Raw genomic sequence first — 24,860 nt, 5'->3', positions numbered from 1 at the left:
AAGCGAAGACCTCTCACACACTTCCCTGTCCCAATTGCGTTAAAATACGCGATGTTTGGCGCCTCCTGTTGGTCGTATCAGAAATAAATCACATTTAAACTTTTATTTAATTAAATGGAATACATTTTAGAGTCAAAAAGGTGTTATGTTACACCCGTGCGTTGTGTGGAGTATCCTTTTAAATTTCCAAAAACCCAAATAAACATCTGCTCTCACAGACGATCTCTGACTCGTTGCTGACGTGCGCGGCTCCGTCACGTGACGCGAGGAATGCGAACAATGCAGCGAGTGTCCAAGTCTGAGCTGTTTGTGCTGCTGCTGCAGTCCTGGGCAGAAAATGGAGGCTCTTTTCATCACTTCTACGCCGTCGCCCCGGACGCTGTAACACGGAGCTCCCTCGCTCTCAACCGCGGACTTTTTAAAGCGTTTTTTTTCCTGAATTAAATCGCTTTTTTTTCTTCAACTTTCTTCTTCTTCGCCTCTTCGTTCACATGGTGAGTCGAGGGCAGAAGGGGAGTGGTGGCGAGAAGTTATTACTATGCTGTTACCGCGGAGGAATGCGAGAAGTACGAGGAATAGTTACTTATTCTTTTTAGTTTAAACTGATAACTTTAGTTGTTATTAATGTGTTCCTCCTCCTAGTGTGGATTCACTTGAAGGCCACACGTCCATAAAACGGGGGTTTGTTTCCACAGTAGTTTGGCCGCGAGCACATATGTTTTCCACGTCCTTGATTTTTTTTTTTTTAATTCAGATTTCAGCTTAAAAAGAGTTTTATTCTCGCTTAACTTTTTGAAAAAAGTAAAAGTTGTGATCCAAGTTTGTGTCTGGAGATGCCTTCAGGTACCTCTCTGTTGAATAGACATTTATTATCAGAAAAAGAAAACGGCTTTAGCTTAAATGCTAGCATCCGGTGGCTTCTTATAACTATATACTTTTAAATACTTTTTTTTGTTTTCAATACTTCGTGTATTGTAACTGTCCTTTTTATTATCGACATTGATTTTGCATCTTATTATTTTTAATTATTTCACATTTTTCAATTGAGGCCAAAAGTTTGTTTTTTTAACATACAAATTAAAATTGTTTCATAAGAATACGCCCAGTGTTTGGTGGAAATAATGTATTTATTAATAAATAACGTAAATTAGTTATAGTTTTTATGCATTAACATGTACAGTTTCTTTCATGTTGTGCATGTTGTGATAGTATTCATTGATGATGTAAGATTTGAAGTTAAAATGTAGTCAAAAACATTGACAATTCTTCATCCCTGTTAGTTCACGAGTAGATTTTTAGTTTAAAATTGTTGGGGAGTTTCTGCTGCTGACTAGTTCTGACCTTATGCCTGGAGTCCATGGGCACTGCCAAGTAGGTCATCTGGCACCGCTTTATCTTCTTTTCTTGTAATTTAACTTCTTATCCACGAAGGACGCAAACATACAAGCATGGTTTATGATGATATGAGCCACTGTAGCACTTATGTAAACTATTCATGATGTCGGCGTATCACAGTCGCTTTTAGGTTTATCGGCTTTTATGGTTGATCACTTTTATTAGTATTGTATCAAACCTGTAGACAAGACAGCGATGTCTTTAATATGACAGTGTTACATTGATTTATTACTATACGACTGAATGATGGACAATACTAACATCGATTTAGTATTGAAGAAAAACAACCTGTGATGTTTGCAGTTGTGTGGGTACTGCAGCATTGACCAGGCAACAGGGGTGCGACTCAAATAGCAGTGTACAGGGATAGGCTTTAAAACCGTTGAAATAATGTCAACTAATTTAGACTGAAACACGAAGATCTAAAAAGTAACAGAAATAGCTGTCCAAGCACTGCATTATTTCTATGCTGTTTGGTATGTGACACCCCCAGAAATGTGAATATAAATATATTGGGTAATTATAACATAAACCCCTCTTGTCCTAGATCAGCTAAGTGACTCATTTTTAGAAGTTTTATGTTTATTTGTGGATATTAACGGGTGTGTCCTGGATGCCAGAATTGAGGGTGTGTTAAAACGGAGGGGGAAAAAAAAAATCTATTCGGAGAATAGTGAGGGTGATTTACCGTTCTTTTTTGGAGATTTATTCTGCTCACACTGCTAAGACTTTCCATCGAATGTTTGCTGAAATTTCCCTCCCTTCTCTCTGCTGTTATCCCAGCCCACAGTGTTGGAGTGAGACATGGTAGTTATTGGTAGTTTTAGGGGGTTTTAATAGTCATGAAAAATGCGTGTATTCAAACAAGCATCACATTTGAATGAGCTAAAACTAGAGTATTCCTCACTCTGTCATCCTACTTCCTCCACAAACATTCTAACATTTTTGTCGGCCCATGATTGACATGAAGGACATAACCACCATTGTTGCACTAAGTAGTCTGTTAAATTAGTATCACTAAAAGTTGCTAGTATGGCTGATGGGGCTATGTTTTCTGTCTCTTCACATTCCTTTTCAGCTGCTCTAAAAAAGGAATGTACTTGACTTTAACTGGTTCAACAAAAGCCCTTTCGCACTCTCCTGAACCTGAAGCCGTTTTAATGTCCCTGACAATTTTACAATTGTACCTTTTTATACTCATTAAAACCAAAGAAAAAGGGAGAGATGTAGTCATTTAACGTCAAATACACCAACTATAGATTTATTTCATCATTGTATTGCAACCTCTTTCTAGGTTTTAATTCTCTCTAAATTGGATTGTTTGTTACATCTCTTTCTTTGAAATTTTGTTCCATTCTATTGAATAGAATGAGAATTAAAATCCTTTAATCCTTCACTTCTTTGCAGTGTGGAAGTTTTTGGAAATGATGGTAATTACAAACTGCTCCAAAAGGAAATGGCTAAATCTACGGAAAATTGTACGACTCCGATCCATAAACAATGAATAATTAACTTGGACGTCAAAGTCTTGGATCAAGAAACTATTGGGTTTTATTTCAAAGTCTCTAGTAGTGAATGGGAGAGAGTCAGTTGAGTGGTCGTCACTTCCTTGAATTGACTGAAAACACAACAGAATTATGTTTATTGCCTGAAATGTAAAAACAGTGGTGAAGTGTAAAAAGTGAACCAATAACAGACGCAGCCATTTAGTTTGTTTCGTTGTACGTTTCAGCATTTTAATGTAATGTAAGATAGATTATTGCAATATTTAGAGTCATCTTATATTTTATATCTATATTTATAGGGTCTGAAGTTCCAACTAACCTTTGGATGTAGATGGATATCAATTAATAGATGTTTTCTGGACAAATATCGATAGAAATGTTTCTTTTAAAGTTTGGATTCCTGTCTGGCTCCAGGTGGAATGCAGGGTCAGAGGTCAAACTTGGGTATGTGTTGATATTGATGGGGAACTATGTTCTGTCGAAATTCTAAGGAGTGTTGCTGAATACACCTTGAGCTTGCTTTTGTTTAATAAAAGAGCTATAATTGTTCTATAACCAGAGCAAAAGTCTTCTTTGTGTCGCATGTTTCTTTAGTTATTTTGGATGGATCATGGAGATGGTGGTAAATATGTGCACCAGAGGTCTACACAGCCTCACTTTAGCCACCCACCATTTATGAAAGAAGGTTTGTTCAACTGGTATCCGTACAAATTGCGAGGTTCTCTGAGTAATTGCCCAAAGGGATGGAGACAGTCTGGGAAGAATGTGGCGGCTTGTGGTTCAAGGGCTAATGTTTCTAATCTCTAGTGAGAACGCAGTTAACCTATGTGATGAGCAATCCATTACCACACTTGATCGGACACGCGCTCAGGTTTATTTCCATCATTTTAAAAAGATGAGTTGTGACCACTGTAGACTGCGTGACTTCTTTCCAGAAAGACTATGTCCTTGTTCACGTTTGTTATTTGATGGATTAGCTTTTAGAATTTAGAGCAGGGCCATTCAACTTTAGGAACTTAAAACCATCATAAACCAGCACTTACATCAATATGGACAAAATAATAAATGTGTTATCAAAAAGCCAATAAAACTGTAGGGTCACTTTGGCTCACTTTTTGGCAAAGGCTGCGTTGTACGGTATGTGAAGCTCCAGTTAAGAACATGCAACACATCTCTGTCAAAGCGATGCCAAGAAACAAAAAGAAAATGAAATAGACTAAAATAATACATCTAAAGTAATGCCAAATAAATTCTTGTCCATGTGCTTTTCACAATGTCTATGCCGCCAACAAGGAGTATAATGTAAGGAGACACTTGGCTGTTGCTATTTCAATACACAAGTGGTTAAACATTGTATAACTGTTTTGAATCCGTTTGCCTAACATTTAACAGCAAATGGTAGGAGACTGGTTGAAAAGACCCTTTTATTTGGATGGCCGTGATGTAGAGTGAAGTATGGACATTGTAGAGAGATGTCTACGGTTGTTAGTCTGCCAGTCGATTGTCTTGAGGAAACGGAAAACATCTTGAGTTTATAACATGGACAGGGTACGTCCTTTCCATACCTTAAAACCTGTTTTTCCATTGGAAAATCTCCATAATCCAGGATACCAAAGTATATCTTTCACTCATTTTCTGCTTTCCAAAGATGGTGAAATGCCTCAATAGAAGAAAAAAAATGACCTTGCAGGTATTTATATTTTTAATAACAGAAACCCTTCACAAAATGTTTACAAGTGATTTTGAAGCGGGTCTTCTGCACCTGACAGCAACATGTGCTTGTCATTTCAAGCGAGGGAGAATGTGGAGCATGTTGCTCCAGATGAGTAGCCGAGGAGGAGGCGGGGGTATTGTCCCGGGAGCACTCAAGACCCCCCACTCTCTCTCTCTCCTTCTCTGCAGGGTGTTTACTGGCGACCACGAAGCAGAAGTATGAAGTGTCAACTGACTTGTGCAACTGCAGATATGAATTACAGGCGTTCCTAAGTCATTAAATAACCTCCAGCACTGTGGCAGTTGAAGTGAAACGTTTTTTTATTTCTGTTGTTAACTGTCGCCACTGTTACCTTTGACAGGTGACATTTGATTAGCATCATATAGTTGGTAAGATATATAAGACCCCTCTTTTTGACCTACTGGTCTAATGGTTTGAGTCATAACTAGGGGTGTGTATTGACAAGAATCAGGTGACAGGAAAACTATATGATATGTTGCTGTGAATTATAATACTGTATGCCCAATTTTATATTGCAGGTTTTTTTCAGTATCTTCTTACATAGTCAACACAGAATGAAAAAGAAGATGACGCAGCATCAATATTTGTATTTCACCAGAGAAGAAATACTAGCATTTGTGGGATTTCTTTGGACCAGAAAATGATAAAATAACTTTAAAAGATTTATGCTGTTGGATAATTTTTTATAACTCTAATCATAACTTCTGCCTTTTGTCTTTATTCAGTTTTATATTGTCGGTTTCAGTTATTTATTTTGTTAGTTTCAGAGGGAAAAGCGGCACATGATGTGATTTTTTTTTTTCCCCCACAAAATCGTAGCGATGCGTGACCACAACTTTTTTGACTCTCCCTCTCCAGGCGCAGATTGACAGCATCACGGTTTGGATCGGCAGCACCCTTGTGACCGGCTGCATATTCTGGAATAAGCTGGAACCCGAGCCCTGAAAGCCACACCATGGAATGCCTGTAGCAGCCGGCTTCACCCTCATCCAGCATCAGCATCAGCAGGAATCCCAAACACACAAAGAGACACAAACACAGCGACAGAGACCGCCCTTCCCCAAATCTGTCTCTCTGATCTGCTGCTGTTATCTATCCCGGGACGGTCCAGTTTTTGCCAGAGATATTTGGGAGGTCGTGACGGCCAGATAGTGGTGTGAGCGCACGAGTGCCTGCCCTGGGCACAGAGGCCATGAGGCCAAAGACATTTCCCGCTGCCCCTTATGTGGGCAACACACGGCAGAGACTCCAAGAGATCAAGGAGGGCCTCAAGCAGCCGGCCAAACTGGTGAGCCAGGCACTGCACGGGGGCAGCTCCAGAAGCGAGGGAAACCGGGGCGCCGACTCCAAGAGCGGGAAAGACACGAGCAGCCGACAGCAACAGCTCAGACCCCAACAGAAGTTCACCAACTACCAGAATGCCCTGCGAGAGATCCGCAAGTCCCTCATGCCCTTTGCCAATGAGTCCGGCCCGTCGTCGTCGGGGTCCGGGCATCCGGCCGGCGCAGGAGAGGTGAACCGGCAGATGCTGCAGGAGCTGGTCAACGCTGGCTGTGATCAGGTGAGAGATCTTCTTATCATTACACACTTTGTAATCCAGAGACATGAAAAAAGGTTATTTGTATCGTGCTAATGCTGTGTTGGTGGCACAGAAAGGAAATGAAAGTTGATATTTGGTAGAGTTCTTTCTGTATATTTACATTTGGTTCAGTGGCTTATATTACAAAATCATATTTTTGTTTGGCTGTGGAAGATTTATTATGTTGACCTATGTGTACATATTGCATCTGTACTCTGTTCTAGGAACACACACACACACACACACACACACACACACACACACACACACACACACACACACACACCTTCTTATAAAGTGGCCCCTCGTTATTGCAAGGTTTACGTTTTACTTGGTTTACGGTTTACTAACTTGAACTTGCGAAATATGAGGTGCCATCTCTCTCAACAACCCTTTCTGTAGGGGTGACCTGAACTGCTCTCATAATGCTTTGCCGCCCAGCCAACCCGCAATAGCTCTTGATCACTTTTGACATGGTGGCATAAAATTTAAACAAGTATTGTAGCGACCAATCGGAATGAATATAAATGTCAAAATATAATAATAGCACTGTGTAGAAAGGCATCTCGACATTTCACTGTTTTGTTGGCCGTAATCGGCGCCTCCCACTAACTTCTGTGGTTGTGTTGACCTTTTTGCTGCTGTTCCAATAAATAATGAAGTTTATAACAGTTAGAATAATGTGGAGCTTTGTGGTTCCTGACTGCAGTTCGGTACAACGTAACTAAATATGCAGTACCGTGTGCAAAAACAAAAATCCGCTAAACAGCCAGACCGCGGAATGGTTGTAGGATCACCGTGTATAAATACATGTATAGAAGCCAATGTTTGACCGATATATTGTTGTTGAAACATGTCATAAAGGTTTAGTTGGTCCATACCATCAATGTTCTGTAACACTCCTACACAAACAGTATTATTATTGCTGTTGCGTAACACGTTGAAATCATATTGGATTCCCAGGAACACAGTCATTCCCTCTGTCCCCACTGAGGAATGCAAACATACCATTAAGTGTCTCTGGACTGACGCAGGGAGAGGATCAAGAGTCATTTCACTTCAGAAACGAAGCACTCTCACGTCTTACAGCAACACTTGTCATTGTCTTCCTTTGAGTTGCCTTTGTATGTGTCACACCCTTGCAAACCAGACCATAACTAACTTAATTCTAGGTGCTTTGTTGTGGCTTTCACAAGCAACAGATTGACTTAAAAACTGTCTCGCAAAATGTTTATTATTGTTGTAGCCAATGAAATTAACAGTCATGATCAATTAAAGCAGAAACCAAAGGATTACTCCTCCCACTGCTTGGATCACGTCTAAGTAAAACCTTCTAGGCATTTGAACAAGTAATCAGTACTGTGTACAGCAGACCTGAGCAAAGTACTGCTTATTTAGCTTAATAAATGTCACGACCTAATGCAAATGTCCTTTTTTGGGGGGGATTTTTTCATATTTCTTTTTGCTTAACGGCCCCTAACAACATTCACAGAATTTATTGTGGCCCTTGAAGAATTATAGTTGCCCACCCATGGTGTACAGTGTTGGTACTAAATTTGAGCTGAATCGATCAACAAATGATAAAACTAGGAACTACAATGGCAGCGTGTGGTGTATGATGCATCTAAAAAGTGTTCAAATAAAGCTAAAACAGTCAAATAATCAATATGCGGTAGAGTATAAATATATAAACTTCACAACTTAATACTTTCCTTTGCAGTGTAGGACTGAGAACCAAACTTCGCCTCTTTCATGGCAGTGACAAAATGTTATGGAACTAAAAAGTATCAAAATATGCCTGGATCTGGGTTCTAAGTTCTGTTTCGCAGGGGTTAATCATGTGATGAATATCTGCCTGTATTTGGCAGTAGAGTTACTTGTTATTATGCCATACAGGGGGAAACACGACTGTGTGTGTATGTGGGCCTAAGAATGTCCTCAGTATAATAAATACTGACCTGTACACGGCTTGAAAATGTTTATTTGCATTGTAAATTACTTATACTTTTTATTATAAAATTGATGTTGAAAAAAGTTGTTCTGGAGAAAAGTATCCTTCAGGAACCAGTCTTTGTATTGTTATCATAAGATTTCTTATTAGCACATATTCATTGTTCTTAAAATTTGAAAATGTAGTTCTAATAAGTTTAAGGTAATTTTGTATAATCCTGACAAGCCTTTGAAACTAAAATAATTTGGATGATTTAAATTAAAACATGTCACCAAAACAACCATTTATTTTACAATGATACGCTTGGAGTACAGTTTTTCAGATTAAATATATTTGGTACCCTTTTCTTTTTCAAATTAAGGTAATAACTCATAGTTAATGAAAAAAGATGCAGTGAACTGTAAGTCCGGTCGACTGCAACGGAGGCCAATTTCTTGCCTACACTGTCGGCCTGCTGACCTGTAATCTTTGCCAACATTGTGAATTGACCAAAAGAGTGTTGGCTCCATCAGCGCAAACAGGAAGGGAACATTGAATAGCAACAGGGTGGAACAGTTCCTTCTGCTGCCGCCACCCACAATGTCTCCTCTTGTCCTCTTCGGACTGTGGAGGATCGTACTGTACGTACCTGTGTTTCTAACAGATAATCACACTTTGTCGGTGAGGATTCCAGGAATTTCAAATTAAAACGAGCTACTTTAAATATCAGTTTCAAGATGTTTTCTCTTCACTTTTCAACAACTTAAACTTGGATTTAACCCGGAATTATGTTTTATTTTGTATCAACCCTTATCTTTCAATCTCATCTCCTGGACATTCAAGTCTGAAAATTCCCGAAAGCTATGTGGCTCGTTGCATAATCACTCTTTCTTTTTTTTTTCTTTTTTTTTTTAAGAAAGGAAATGTTTTGGAGGGGGAAAGAAAGGAGGGGGACAAAAGTGGGAGTGGAATGCCACGCATGGAGATGACAGGAAAGGAAGTTTAAAAAGAAGGATGTGTGTGCATGTGTTTGTGTGTCCACTACACTTTTTCAAACGTCGCCTACAAACCTCTCACTGTACGCGAAGGACACACTCCGGCTGAGGAGGAATCCTGTGCACGTTAAGCGTATTAAAGCCTCCAGCATGTGAGCGAGCTAACACAATTTATGTAACCGTGAGGCAGACAGAAAATTGCTTGAAATCACCAATATTATTTTTGTGTATATCTGTGTGTGTGTGCGTCTTCATCTTGTAATCTCGGTACATTGATTAATAACACAATAAATGCACAAATGATACTAAAATAAGTTCCTAAGGTTTGCAAAGTGGTGAGCTGCTTTGTTTTAATTTGTGTATTCGGTAACAGAACACGTGGATTTTACAAAGTATCTAAACCAACTATGCATATGGACTTTCTAATATGTTTCAATGTAATTAAGTGCACGAATGCTCCTTCCCAGGTGCAAAACAAATAGACTCAAGGACTCATTCATTCCTCGTGCTATTAAATTGTACAATTCTGAGTTCGGGGGCAGGAGTGGAGTAAAAGTATCTGGATGTTCTGTTCTATGTTAGTGTTTGTATCCTTTGTCTTTGTTGTTTTTCTGTGATCTATGTTCTTTATCTTTAGACTTAGATTGTGTCATCTTGTTCTTTCTCTTTATGTTCTTATTTTATTTTTGATTTATTTTTTATAAAAAATTGCTGTATGTATTGGCTATTGGAAAAAAACAATTTCACGAAGGAGACCTCCTGAGGGATCAATAAAGTTGTACCTTACCTTACCTTACCTTACCTTAAGTATTGTAGTTTTCTCACTTGACCTTGTCAATAACTTAATACAATTGAATTAAGTTGTTTTTTCACGCTCCCATAAAATGATATATTAATGATAAAACAACAATTTATGGTAGTCAATTGCTGATAATCGTTAAATTAGCCTATTCTAATTTGTTTAGCCCAGTTTAGACATCAGAGAAGATGATGAACACCAGAGATGATGCAAAGAATTGATCAGCGACCACATGTTCAACCTTCTAAAACTGTGCTCCACAGTTTCTTGCACATGGCTTTCATTTGCAAGGTCCCCGGTGGTGGAATGTGTTTTGGAATTAGGTCACCAAGACAAATCAACTTTTTGGCAACATAATACTATTGTGATAAAACTGTTGCAAGACTTCACCGAGGCCCGCTTTTCTTGTTGTCGGAGCGTCACTTTCTGATGGGAATCGGGAGGCACGTGATTATATGTTTGGTAGAAGCGGCGGCTCGCTGCCCACAGCCATCATCACAAGGGTGCAAACATTCCCGGAGTGTTTTAGCCAGAAATGGAGGGAATAGAGAGACAGTCAAGACTGCAAATAGCTGCAATTCCTATTTTTTTTAGAGGGTAACACACAATCAATTTACAGTTTTCTTTCTACTTATCAAAAAACACTGACTGCATAGTGATATCTTTTATGATATACTTAGAATATCATTTAGTTTGAACATCTTTTAATGGTTGACATCATTTAAATCACAGTTGTTTTTTTTTTAAATGATCCACATGTTTAATCAGTTTAATGGAGATACAAGGAAGGCGGTGGCAGTAAAATATTAGGAAACCAGATCATGTACATTTTTTGTCATATACAAATATAAACATTCTGTATTTTCTCACATTTTCTCAAAATATTGAGTTGTTTATACCTGATAAAAAATTGTTAGTCCTTGGTTATTAACCATATACGTATATATATACATCCATTCATGTTTTCAACCTACATCTGCGGTTGAACATTTTTCATCCTCATTCTAAAGATGCAAAAATAAGTATTTACGAATTTACACACATACAGTTGGATCCTGTTACATTTTTTTAAGACGTTTCACTGCCACACATTTCTAATGGAGCAGTGTCTTTTTAAATGATTAATACAATATAGGGAGCTAATCTTAATGTTTTAAATGCATCTATTTTGTCACAATTGGCAGGTAACTAGTGTTGGCAAAGTTTAAATAATCACAAGCCAAATTATAAACGGTTTCTAATTCAACGTTTGAGCGTTGAATCCAAGTTACATTTGATACATCAAGTCATAAGTTTGTTTTAGCAACACATTGTCAAATACATGAGTCACGCAGCTGTAATATATTTCAAGATGGAGATTGACGGACGTAGAGAAGTGGAGCAGTGAGTCGAGGTGGTCCGAGCATCTGATTGGGGCACAGAATATGTTGCCACTATTTAAAGCCCGTCTGGTCTAGAAACACCTCACTTTTTATAGCTATGACCACAAGCTCAAGCATCCAAGGAACATTCTGAACACCAATTTAATTGTTGACACTTTACAAGTCTCTCTGGTGCCAGACGATCTGCCCTGTCTTCATTACACGTTCAATATTTATTCATATTTTCTGTTTGTGGCCAGTTTTTTATGATGAGAATATTAGTTTTTTATATTTATTTTTCATATAATGTAAGTCGATAGGATGCCACATTATAAGCTTCTTCTTTCTGTGTATATATATATATATATATATATATATATATATATATATATATATACATACATACATACATACATACATCATATTTGGTATAGATAGATATAGATAATGCATTTTCTGTGCTTCAAATTACACATAATTTTAATGTTATGCTCTTATGTATTTTGTCAATAAAGAATCAAATAAATGAAGATGGTAACTAGGAAACCTCCTCACTTAAACCCTACTGCTGCTTTAAGTTAGAAGAGAAGTCTATGGAAGGCTTGGCATTGTTTAATAAAGGGGCTTAAACTTGTGCGGAATGTTCTGCATGATTCTGCTCTGTGTCAAATGTAAATTACTGAACCCTGGATGAGGCCAACATGCCTCACATAGGTGACCTACATACCTGTGTGAGCGTACCTGATAACCAACCTGTTGAACTATGAATAAAACGCTTAATAAAAAATATTTTTTCTTTATCATGAGGTTGAGTAATAAAGAGCTTTCACTTCCCTAAAATCAGAACCTCTCCAGAGCTCCATTAGATAAGTAGAAACATGTTGAACCCAATGCAGAGAGTATATAAAAGTATATTGTAATGGGCGATGCTATGACCTGAAAATGTCTGCGGGGAAAGTATGCTCGCCTCAAGAATGGCTCACTGTCTAACTGGATAAAGTTCAGTCACATTTGCATCGATGTGCCCAGAAGATTTCACAGAATGTTCCTACACACCAGTCTTGTATGATCGGTATTTTAGGCTGCGTGTTCAGACAGTATTGTCGCTTTGAAAGGCTTCTGACAAAAGATCGGTTCTTGTCAACCCCCGACTCTGCTGTTGAAATCTCAGACAATAAGATCAGAAGACATTTGTTTTCACACTCAGATATGCGTCATTTACTTTCTTCTCTTTTTAAGTTTATCTAGTTAATATAGTTAATATATATTTAGTTAAATATTCTAACATCTTTACACCATAATTGTAAAATTTCATTGTGTGTCATTTTACATGCATTTTAATTTACTTTTCTATTACACATTGACTTGTAACTTAAGGTCTCGGAACCAAATGTGGTCCACTGGATAGTTTTCTCAAATGACTTATAAAAATGCCTGTGTTAAGGATCAAATAAAGAACAAAGATGGCTGATGTCAACAATTATACTTCCTGTAAGAGTTAAAACTGAAAAACAGGAATTTGATTCAGTGTTTGGTGAAGAAGAAAGTTTGGTACATTTTTATTTGGCCCTTCTATATTTGACTCTCTTAGAATAGTGGTCATTGCCTCTGGACTGGACTCATTTAATATTTGCACATATAAGTTCATTTTACTACTACTACTACAGTCCTACCTGCTACCCTACCTGGACGCTCCGGAGCTTAGAAACTTGTCAAATTTGACGTTTATTGTAATCTTATTCTGTTTGATTCAACAGGAAATGGCAGTGCGGGCACTGAAGCAGACAGGAAGCCGGAATATCGAGGCTGCCCTGGAGTACATCAGTAAAATGGGTTATCTTGACCCACGCAACGAAATGATCGTTCGAGTCATCAAACAGACTTCACCAGGTAAATAAACCTGTTTTTCCCATTCATGGGTTAACGTCTCATGAGATGAGAAAAATAGATTAGATGTAAAAAGATATTGGTTTGTTAATTCTACAATAAAAGTGACACTTTTTTATTCAAATTTAACATTTATAATCTTACCTCCAAGATAATAGAAAGAATTCACCATATAGACCATAATAAGGTTTATAAAGTATCATTTTTGCGTTAGTTTTGAAAAACAAAAGGAGAATATATATATATATATATATATATAAGAAAGTATATATACGTTATAATCGTTTTCTTATGACAAACAAAACACAAAAAATGATAAACTTAAAAAAATACATGATCCAGGATAAAGAAGAACTACAAAATAATAATACAAATAATTATCATATTTGTATTAATAACAAAAAAAAGGAAAACCCAGAAAAGTGAAAAACGAAATACAGAAATAATTAATAATGATTTTCTTATGCCTATATTTTACAAAAGTGGTGAAATATGTGTGATGTCCCTTAAAATGAACTATCTTAACCTCAATGCAGCAAAGGAATGACTAATCATCATCATTCATTATTTTATAATAATAATAATAATCATGATTATATTCACACATATGAAATAATTGATTGTCAAAAATCAATTCTAACACCAAATCTATTTCATATGTGCAGGTAAAGCTGGAATGCCAAACTCCATCGACCACCGTCCTTCACTGGAGGCGTCCGAGGCGGCAGCAGGTGTGATGCCTCCGTACCACCAGATGTACGACGGCGCAGCTGGATATGGACCAGAACCGTACATGAGTGCCCCCCCTGTAATGAACTACATGATGCCCCCTTCTGGAGCAGCCCAGGGTCCCGCTATGGGAAACCCAATGGGTCGACCTCCGAGCATGGGCAGCTACCCCCCAGGGATGGGGGCGCAGAGTAACTCTGCCAATCCCATGTACCCCCCTGGGACCCAGCAGAAGGGATATCCCGGGAGCATGGAGCAGCACGGACCCATGATGAGCTACAACGTCCAAGGTCAGCCGCTACAGCTCCAGTCCCAGCCCCCAGGTGGGCCGGTTCCAGGTCCACACTACGACTACGGTCATGGTAGGCCTCACATGATGGAGCCCACAGGATACGGGGTCAAGAGAACCGCATCCTTCCAAAACAAAATGGCTCCACCGACAATGGCGCCTCCAGACAACTATGCCAACATGCAAGGTAAAGGGGCCATGGTCCAGAATGGCCCAGGAGGAGGAGGCTATCCCGGGAACCTTTACCTGCCTCCTCACTCCCACCCGCGCCAGGCTAGCCCCACCTCCCACCAAGTCCACATGATGTCCCGCTCGCCCGGCGGCATGGGTCCGGATTTCTCCGATCTCCCTCAGAGCTTGATGACCCCGTCAAGAGCCAGTCTTAACCTGGACCTGTACGACCACCACTGGGCCGGACCTCCGGGTCCAGAAGGCGCCCCAACGGCGAGACAGTCGCAACCCCAGGGTCCGTTCAGGGGCGAGGTGCGCGTTCCGAGCCGGGCCAATTCATTCAACAGCCGCTCCGCCGGGTCCCCCGGTGTTCGACCCACGATGGCGGCGCCTCCCTCGAGCGGCAAACAAGACCCGTCGCTGGGTCCCCCGAACACCATCACCGCCGTGACGTCGCCGCCCATCCAGCAGCCCGTCAAGAGCATCCGCGTGATGAGGCCCGAACCCAAGACGGCCGTCGGGCCCTGCCATCCCAGCTGGCTCGCGGCTCAGGATTCAGCCGACGGTCTGACCTACATGCCTGAAGAAACGTACTCCCTGGAACCCGCCCAGGAGACGCGCTGCCCCCCGCCACCGTACCCCATCAACATGTTCATGTCCGTGGCCGCGGGCGAGGCCGGGCACGACGGATCAGGGACGGACCACGGCAGCAGCGTCTCCAGCAGAAGTACACACAGCGGCAGCGGCGGCGGTGGAAACACCGACGACGGCCAGCAGGTCAAGGAGAAGAGCAAGACCGGGAAGGGAGAGAAGCCGGTCAAAGACAAGAAGCAGATCCAGACGTCTCCGGTGCCGCTGAGGAAGAACGGGCGGGACGAGGAGAAGAGGGAGTCGAGAATCAAGACCTACTCGCCGTTCGCCTTCAAGTTCTACATGGAGCAGCACATCGAGAACGTGATGAAGACGCACCAGCAGAAGCTCAACCGCAGACTCCAGCTGGAGCAGGAGATGTCAAAGGTGAGGGAAACACGGACAGAATTTGACCTCATGACTGGGATCACATTTAACTACGGAAGTGACATCAGAATGTTAGTGGTTGAATTTAACATTTCGAATGTTGGAAGTTTGATTTAAATTATTATTTTTTATTACATTTTTATCTAATGGAATTCGATAATTTCTTAATTGCAAAGTTGATTTTTTCTCTTTTTTTAAATAATTAAAAAAATTGAATATTTTCAAACTGAATTAACTTTTAAACACATAGAGTTTGATGCATTTTCTAAATTCAATATTTTTCATGCTTAACATTTGTAATTCAACATAAAAATAATAGTCAATAATAATTCCATCTTACCATCCAATCAACCATTCAATGTACAGTGTTAAATAAAAATATAAGAAAATAATAATTTAACGCTTAAAAACATTTCAATAAAGAAATTAAAAGTTTTGACGGTTCAATTTTCTGCCGGCACTGATTTTCATCAACATCATAAATTCCTACGTCTTTTTTACAATATCCTTTATATATTTGTTATAAATTATGGTATAACATATTTAATGGGTTTTCAAATTATACAGTATATATATATATTTTTTATTTTGTATTAATTAAACAAACATTAGATGCTGATAATACCAAACATGTTCATTAAAGTTTTTTTTATCTTTTAATTTAATTATTTTTGAGAATATTTATTTAACTTTACATGGTAAATTTGTTGTTTTTTTTGATTGATTGAGGGGAAAAAAATGTGAATAGTCCACTGTATCCAAGTAAACAACAGAACTCTTTATTTAAAATACCTAAAAGATTTTTTGCCTGAGTGTAAATGATCGAAAACTGAAAAGCCCAGTTGTTGATTCCACAGAGTCTTGCCCAAGGCAATATCGTTACTAGAACAGTGAGTTCACTCCTGCGAGATTTTTCTCCTAAAACAGACCGTGAACCTAAATTGTTGTTGCAACCTTTCTTTTTTTCCTTTTTCCCCATCCATCTTGTGCAGGCCGGCTTGTCCGAGGCAGAGCAGGAACAGATGAGGAAGATGTTGAACCAGAAAGAATCCAACTATAACAGACTCCGCCGGGCCAAGATGGACAAGTCCATGTTTGTGAAGATCAAGACTCTGGGAATCGGTGCTTTCGGCGAGGTCTGCCTGACACGCAAGGTGGACACCGGCGCTCTCTACGCCATGAAAACTCTACGCAAGAAAGATGTTCTCAACCGCAACCAGGTGTGTGAAGAATTTGTTTGAGTTCAAATGTATTTTTTTATTCATCTATTAAAACGTCTTTTGGATGCAGGTGGCCCACGTGAAAGCCGAGCGCGACATCCTGGCAGAGGCGGACAACGAGTGGGTGGTGCGTCTCTACTACTCCTTCCAGGACCGGGACAGCCTCTACTTCGTCATGGACTATATCCCGGGCGGAGACATGATGAGCCTGCTGATCCGAATGGGCGTTTTCCCCGAACCCCTGGCCCGGTTCTACATCGCCGAGCTGACGCTGGCCATCGAGAGCGTCCACAGGATGGGCTTCATCCACAGAGACATCAAGCCCGACAACATTCTCATCGACCTGGACGGACACATCAAGCTGACGGACTTCGGCCTGTGCACCGGCTTCCGCTGGACACACAACTCGAAGTACTACCAGAAAGGTGAGACGCAAGAATTATGATTGAAACCACATTTGCATTTCGGGAAGTCGTAAAGATACTCTGCACCATATTGTTTTTATTGGCATGTGGAACTTATCGTTCTTTTAAATGTTTAACTGTTGTGGTATTTTCTCTGTGAGGAATTATTTATATAAGATAAGGTAAGATAAGGTAGAACTTTATTGAGTAGAACATTTTTTTTACAATAGCCACAGAAAATACAGCAATTTTTCATAAAAAATAAATCAAAATAAAATAAGAACAAGAACATAAAGATCATTGTTGAAAAAAAATGTGATAATAAATAGCTGTGAATAGATTTTTCTTTTTTTAAACGACAGATGCATTAATTTTGATTTGTTAATTGAAATACATTTTTTAATCTAATCTAACTAAAAATGTTGAGAAGTTGAATTCATGATTGTGTCAGATGAATAGATTCATGTCTGTTTCATTAATTGTTTTGAAAAGACTTGAACAAATGCAGTTCTAGACATTTATATTCTGCTTTATTTAATACTTTGGTGTTGATGCAACCTTTAGTTTACACCCGCAGGGCTATTTCTGTGGGTGGACAATTAAATTCTCTCAGGGGCCACATTATATACGGTCGTGAGGGGCCGTCAAACCAAAAGAGGGGAGTGAAGAGACAAAATATAATTGAAAAACAGGCAAGAAAGAAAAACAAAAGCCTTTATAAAACCTTAATATGCCAATGAAATGTTAATAAACTTTGAAAAGAAACTGACATAAAATTACTTTTTACAAAAGGGCAACTTGCAAACAAAAGTTAGAGATTAAAACCTAAAATTAATATAGTTTTTAAAGAAGTTAAGCACTAATCATGAGTGTAAAAGTGTGTTCACACGATGAACTTCTGTGTCCAGGGAGTCACGTACGACAGGACAGCATGGAGCCCAGTGACTTCTGGGACGACGTGTCCAACTGCCGCTGCGGCGACCGGCTGATGACTCTGGAGCAACGAGCCAATCGGCAGCACCAGCGCTGCCTCGCTCACTCGCTCGTCGGGACACCCAACTACATCGCACCCGAGGTCCTGCTGCGCAAAGGTGCGTCGTCCGGACGATCCCACAGATTTGAGAGAGAAAAAAGGTGTAACTTGCTGACGCGAGTGTTTTTTTTCTGCCTCTTTCTCAGGTTACACCCAGTTGTGTGACTGGTGGAGTGTTGGGGTCATCCTGTTTGAGATGCTGGTGGGTCAGCCACCCTTCCTGGCTCCCACCCCCACTGAGACTCAGATCAAGGTCAGACAAAACGTGTTCATTCGATTGATGGCTGTAAATAATAGATTCGAAATATCAATGTTTATCACGTAAATAAGAGCGCCTCCTTGTGGAGATGAGGCAAAGACATTTTGTCAAACGTTAGAATTCTTTTTTTTAATTGAAATTTAGTTTTTTAAAGGCTTTCAATTCAATTGAATTATTGAATTTAATATTTTCTATATTGAAGGTTAAATTTGTTTTTATTAGTTAAATTATTAAGTAAGTAAGTAATTTTTATTTGTATAGTGCTTTTCTAGACCAGGGTCACAAAGCGCTTAAACAAACAAAACAATATCCAATAAAGTATATATTTTAAAGGTCAAGATAAAACTGATAACACAACAGGAGTTCCAGAAAATCAAGGAAAAGCCTGAACAAATAAAAACGTCTTAAGATGTTATTGATTTATTTTTATTTTTTATAATTTAGTTTGAAAAACTAATATTTTTAATTTTTGGAACTCATAGCATCTAATTCAAATGATTAAAAAAGTTTTTCAATTTATAGCCTTTTAAATTAAATGTAAAAATGTTGTCACATGATCGTCTGCACTTCACATGATTGGCTGAAAGTCCGATTAAGTAGCTCACTACTCTTTTGGTATTGTCTCTTGGCACTAATATACCTGCATTTTTACATTCAATTTAAAAGACTACAAACTAAAAAAAAAAGAATTTAGAAAATGTATTTTATTATTTGGAATTTTTTCATATTAAAATAAATCAAATGGAGCATTTCAACATTCTGAAGTCACTCATTTACTTCCATAGTATCTTTTCATTTGTTTTCTTTCACACTATGCAGCATAGACAGTGATTTATTCATCACTGATACTCCTTTGACTTCAACTACTCTGTTCTTCCATCTCTCTCTCTGTGGTTCTGTCCTCTTCTGCAGACATTATTGACAATATCTTGCTCTTGAGTCTTCCTCCTTCCCTCCCTCACGATCAATTTGTTTCCCTCCTCAGGTCATCAACTGGGAGAGCACGCTGCAGGTTCCCGCTCAGGTCAAGTTGAGCCCAGAAGCCGTGGACATCATCGGGCGCCTCTGCTGCTCGGCCGAGGACCGTGTGGGCGCCAACGGCGCCGGCGAAATCAAAGCCCACCCTTTCTTCTCCCAGATGGACTTCTCCAGCAATCTGAGGCAGCAGCCCGCCCCCTACCGGCCCAAGATCGCCCACCCCATGGACACGTCCAACTTCGACCCGGTGGAGGAGGAGGGCGGGCCCGGCGCCTGGAGCGACAGCGGCGACAGCACCCGGGCTCTGGACGCCCTCTGCACCCCGCACGGGAAGCACCCTGAGCACGCCTTCTACGAGTTCACCTTCCGCAGGTTCTTCGACGACAACGGCTGCCCCTTCTCTTACCCCAAACCCCCCGGCATCAGTCTGGGTTCGGGAGGCGTGTCCGGGGCAGGTTGCATGGGTCAGGAAGAGGTGGAGGAGGAGGAGGAGGAGGAAGAGGAGGAGGACGAAGAGGAAGGGGAGCAAGGAGAGGGATGTGAGCCGGTTTATGTCTAGAGCCACGAGGCTCTCGTCGATACTTCTGTGGCCATGATCCACAAACACTTAATATAGCACACCCCCATTACATGGGACCAAAAAAAAGACCACATTCTGCGTGTGACTGACGGAAGGTGTTAAAGAAAAAGTATTACTGTCCGCGCGAGGACGCTCCGACTAGAGTAGAGTGAATTCAGCGATTCATTCCCTCCACCGATGGTCTTACAAGACGACTGACTGTCCGTCACAGGAGCTGCTTCCTCTTCTACCTGTGCTGCCGCGCACTCCAGTGTCGACAATGTGAAGAGTAGAACCAGTTTACTCCCTTGAGAACCACAATCGGCTTTTATACTCGACCATCTCAACAACACCCGCTCACAGATCGGTTTACAAACGATGACAACATCCATAAATCATCATTTCTTTCAGTGCCGGCACCGAAGGAATGACAAATGTAATAAAGCTCATGAATACATCAGTCGTTTTTACAGCAAATGTTACATTTGTTTGGTAAAAAAATCATTCAAATAGTTAAAATATATTTGTATCTTCAAGCAATATCCGTTTACAGAAAATGTGATTAGACTTAAAATTCAATGAAATTAGATTAATTCTATCGACAAAGTCACACCATGTGTACATACAATCAAAAATAACTCAAGATATTCAAGAATTCCCCACACACTTAAGATGTCTAATGTGAATTTGGTCATCATTATCACTTTATTCTCAATGTTTTCTGCCTCCAATAATATTGTGTTGTGAAGACAAAGATATGATGTGACTTATTTTCAACCGTCTGCAAAGATAAAGCACATAAAAAAAAGTATGTTTGTAGAGTTAAATGTAATCGTGGCGCGAGGCTGACGTTACAAATCGATCAGCTGGTATGGAACGGATGTTACAATCGATAAGGATCTTCCAGGACTTCTGACTGAAAGTAAAAATGCTGCTGATATCAGCCGCACAGTTGCGACCCTGTCGACCCCCTCAAAAAAAATCGCGCAATCACAGCTGCCAAACATGACAATGTGCAATACACATTATAATCCCTTCATAGAACTTAAAGAACTGAAAAGTGCCATGTACAAGTATATTGTTTTTTTTTATACATCTATTTTCTTTGTTCGATTAAAACATGCTGCTTATTATTGTGGTTAATATAATTTCCACGATCGTGTTTTTGTGTTGAGGCGTGAAGAAGTTTTTTTTTGCCGAGAGCGCTTGGGTTTCTGAAAGTAGTGAATTGTTGCTGCCTTTTGATAGTTGATTGTTGGAGCGAGTGGTGATGTTTGCAGATCAAGGTCATCTTCGTCTTCTCCTCGCCGGCGTCCGGGCTGGTCCCGGGTCGCAGGTGAGTCGAGCGGAGAAGACGGTTTTTGGTTTCTGAGAGAGGTCATGTTGAAGAGAGGAGACGGGCAGGTTGGGTTAGGAAAACTCTGTGTTTTTTTTGTGTATTATCTTTCTTTTTTTTTTTAAAGATCACCAACTTTAAACCTTCAAGTGTTTGGTACATTTTTCTTTTATTTATCCAAAATGACCACACAAGATTGAGTATTTCTTTTCTTTTAAGAAATCAGTGCCTTTTTTTTTACCCCCCCCCCCCCCAGGCTTTTATGACAATCAAGAAAAATGTAAAGGCTTGTTTTAATCCACGTTGACCTGAACTGTTACCAGTAGACTGGATTAGAGAGTCACTGACAATTGTATTGTATCTTCTATCTGTGCCTGACAATGTATCAAACATGTGTTTTTACTGTAAATGTTTTTAATGTAAGCAGCACAATCTTAAATTTATTTCCCTTTTCTCCCCTTTTTTTCCCGAGTGTTCATAATGACACGTATCTCACTGGCTGTGTTTGCACCCAAAATAACACGTTTATTTGATCCATGTTGTAGTAGTAGTTGTAGTCACTTTAAGAAACTACTACTCCTTTTAGTAATTATTCAGAAGGTTCCAAAGCATCACCCGATCATTGCTTATAGAATGTTTTGATCGCAATAAAATAATAAAAATGTAGTCGTGCTAGTGGTTATGATACGAAGTACGAGTTTGTGGCCGTGCATTGCACCAGGCAGAGGATATAGAGGCGGTTATTTAGTCAAAAAAACGTACTTTGAAAGACTTCAAAAGAGGGAAAACATACCAAAGGCTTTTTTTCTGTAACTCAAGGTGGAGAAATTGTATCAGATTCTAATAAGATGGAAGTTTAATTTGATTTATAATCGGTGTTTCCTTGTACCTTTTGCGTTTGTGGAGGTTGTTTTAGGAAAAAAATGTAATATTTATAATGGAAATTAAAGTTTGAATTTCTTGTGAGTACAGTAGGCAGGTTTTAAACTCTTTTTTTTTTTAAGGTTTTCTCAAAAGTTTTATTATGTTACTTCTAAAAGCAGCTTAATTTGGAATAATATATATTAATTGTACGTCCTTTGGTTTACACAAATATACAACACAGCCAGTGACACACTATCACTTCCATGCTTAAATCCTTTTTCCGATGGTCTTCTATTCTCCTCCACCAGTGCAGGAGTGTTGATAACAAGAGTGCTTCTGTGTTTGTGTGGAGAGTGATAACTGACAATCTTTGACTGATCGGTTTGTCTTTAATTCCTTTTTGTACGTTACTTCAAGGTGCTCCTGGTGTCCCTCCAGTCCTCTGTTTGATGTATGATATAACTTGGTTACCTTTTTTTTGAATTTGTATTTATACAGATATACATATTTTTTTTGTTATACTCTGTCTTTTTTTTTTTTCCCAAACTTGTGCTAATGTTCAAACATCCATGTCTACGCAGTATTAAAGATATGTGGACGGCACTCTCTTTTTTTTTTACACTTGTGTATGAACTAAGAGTTTGTAAAAATGCAGTCGCTGTCTCTGTGTGTAAAATGTATGTATAAATTAAATTAACCAACTCAGAGTTCTGTTTTGTTTTGGTGTGCAGTGTGAAATGATCTGGAAGATTGAGGTATTCATCAGAATAATATATTAACTCTCAAGGGTAAATCACTTTATAATAGTTATAATAAAACATTTAGTTTAAAGGCGCCTTTTAAAAGCTATCAAGCTTGCTTTACAACAAAATCAGATAATACAGTAAAATCACAGTATGATAAAAATCACAAAATACAATAAAAGTATGTAGAAGATTTTAGTTGCAGTTACTCCGTATAAGATGGTGGGTAGAGTTTCACGATAATATACAAAAGTAGAAAAAAGGACAGAAATATATATTTGGATTACAAAAAAAGGTGTTATTTACACACAATTACACAGTAGTTATTATTGCACCAATTGAATGTTACTTAAATATAAAAATAACCAACCATTGACATCCAGGATTATTATAAAGAAAAGTTCAATTCTAAGTAAAAAAATAAATAAGGAAAGCAATACAATTAAAAAGCTATGTATATTTTAAAGATCTATTATATCTCGAGAAACAATTCGTGATGAAAATGTATGGAAATGCGGTAAAACAATAATTACAGATACATTTTATATAACAATTGTACAGTTACATTTATCTCGGCCACACGGGTCAATACATTTCCTGAACTATTAACGTTATTAATAATCTAATAGAATAAAAAAATATACAATTTAATACATTTTCGAAAATTGTATCTTTTCACGTCCAAACGTCGAGCGGCAGCTTCAATCGTCCCGCGGTACCCACAATGCAGTGCGCGCCGCGCGTCACAGCAGAGGGACCATGATGGCGGCGGTTGGTGCATCAGAAGTGATCGCACAGCTGGAAAGCGCTGCCAAAGTTTTAATGGTGAGAATTTCTGGCCGTTTTCTTTACAAACCGTAACTAGGGACGTCCACGGGTGTGGAATTAAAATCACGCGGGGGGCGGGTGGCGGTCTTTCTCGTGGGTCCAAGTCATGTGTGGTGGTCCAGTGGGTCCACTTCAGAGCGTGGCTTGTGGGGTCTCCATCACCCCCACAGTAGTTCCACCTCCGACCCTCTCCACGAGTTACCTTTGGGGAAACATCCCATACAAATCCACTTCTGTACTGCGTTCACTCTCTTTGGTTCAAGTCTTGTGACTTCATAGGTTCAAGTTGATGTTGTTGAGTTAAGTTTTGAATGACTGTCAGGCCGGTGACTGTCCACGTTGGAAACCTTTAATTTTAGTGGGACATCTTTACACTTCTTCTCAACTTCCTTGCTCTTGTGTCTTCAGTGTGTGTTGTAACTTATCCTTTGTTTTTACCAACATCTATCACATCTTAAAGACCCAGAAATGAATGTGTTTTTTCTCCTTCTTGGCTGGTTTAGAAGACATTCTGATAAAACTAGACCTTCATGGCTAAGTACTTGTATCATTTTTTCAGTTCAATCATTTAGAATAAGGTAAGGTAAGGTAAAACGTTATTGATCCCTCAGGAGGTCTCCTTCGGGAAATTGTTTTTTTTCCAATAGCCAGCCATTTTTTATAAACAATAAAAAATAATACATAAAAAATAAAATAAGAAGAAGAACATAAAGAGAAAGAACAAGATGACACAATCTAAGTCTAAAGATAAAGATAAACCACATAGATCGAAGAAAAACAACAAAGACTAACATAGAACAGAACATCCAGACACTCTCACTCCACTCCTGCCCCCGAACTCAGAATTGTACAATTTAATAGCCCCAGGGATGAACGAGTCCCTGAGTCTATTTGTTTTGCATCTGGGAAGGAGCATTCGTGCACTCATTCTGCTTCTCTGCTCACTGATGACAGTGTTCAGAGGATGACTGTCATCATCCATGATGGACAGTAGTTTGTTCAATGATCTCCTCTCAGCAACTGTCACCAGTGAGTCCAGCTTCATTCCAACCACAGAACCAGCCTTTATGATCAACCTGTCCAACCTGTTGACACACATAGAACAGCAGCATATATGAATATGGACAAGAGTCATCGATGATGCACCAAGAATACCTAATGTCAATATATTGTTTATTGTACAGACTTCATTTTATATAACCAAATATAATCTATTTATTATTCAAATTGTATCATTAAAAGTC

The 24,860-nt window shown here is 39.2% G+C and overlaps 2 protein-coding genes across 2 annotated transcripts in view; both read left to right on the top strand.

Annotated features, from left to right (window-relative positions):
- The first annotated feature begins 248 nt into the window (after positions 1 to 248).
- Positions 249 to 22,746, top strand: lats2 (large tumor suppressor kinase 2). The gene is made up of 9 exons (XM_087803852.1): positions 249 to 494; positions 5,494 to 6,196; positions 13,057 to 13,189; positions 13,852 to 15,392; positions 16,385 to 16,612; positions 16,683 to 17,037; positions 17,925 to 18,107; positions 18,196 to 18,302; positions 19,294 to 22,746. Exons 2-9 carry the CDS (start codon positions 5,828 to 5,830, stop codon positions 19,843 to 19,845), a joined length of 3,468 nt encoding a protein of 1,155 aa, XP_087659978.1. The 5' UTR covers positions 249 to 494; positions 5,494 to 5,827; the 3' UTR covers positions 19,846 to 22,746.
- Positions 22,747 to 23,488: 742 nt separating this feature from the next.
- xpo4 (exportin 4) overlaps positions 23,489 to 24,860 on the top strand; it is a 46,997-nt gene continuing 45,625 nt past the window's right edge. The window contains exon 1 of the mRNA XM_087803996.1: positions 23,489 to 23,613. Within this exon, the coding sequence (XP_087660122.1) occupies positions 23,548 to 23,613 (66 nt within the window). The 5' untranslated portion in view covers positions 23,489 to 23,547. The remainder of the gene's footprint in view (positions 23,614 to 24,860) is intronic.

Source organism: Callionymus lyra, chromosome 12, assembly GCF_982586985.1.
Source record: "Callionymus lyra chromosome 12, fCalLyr1.hap1.1, whole genome shotgun sequence".
Lineage (NCBI taxonomy): Eukaryota > Metazoa > Chordata > Actinopteri > Syngnathiformes > Callionymidae > Callionymus > Callionymus lyra.
The sequence above is the reverse complement of the archived record's forward strand: the minus strand, read 5'-3'. Positions and strand labels throughout refer to the sequence as shown.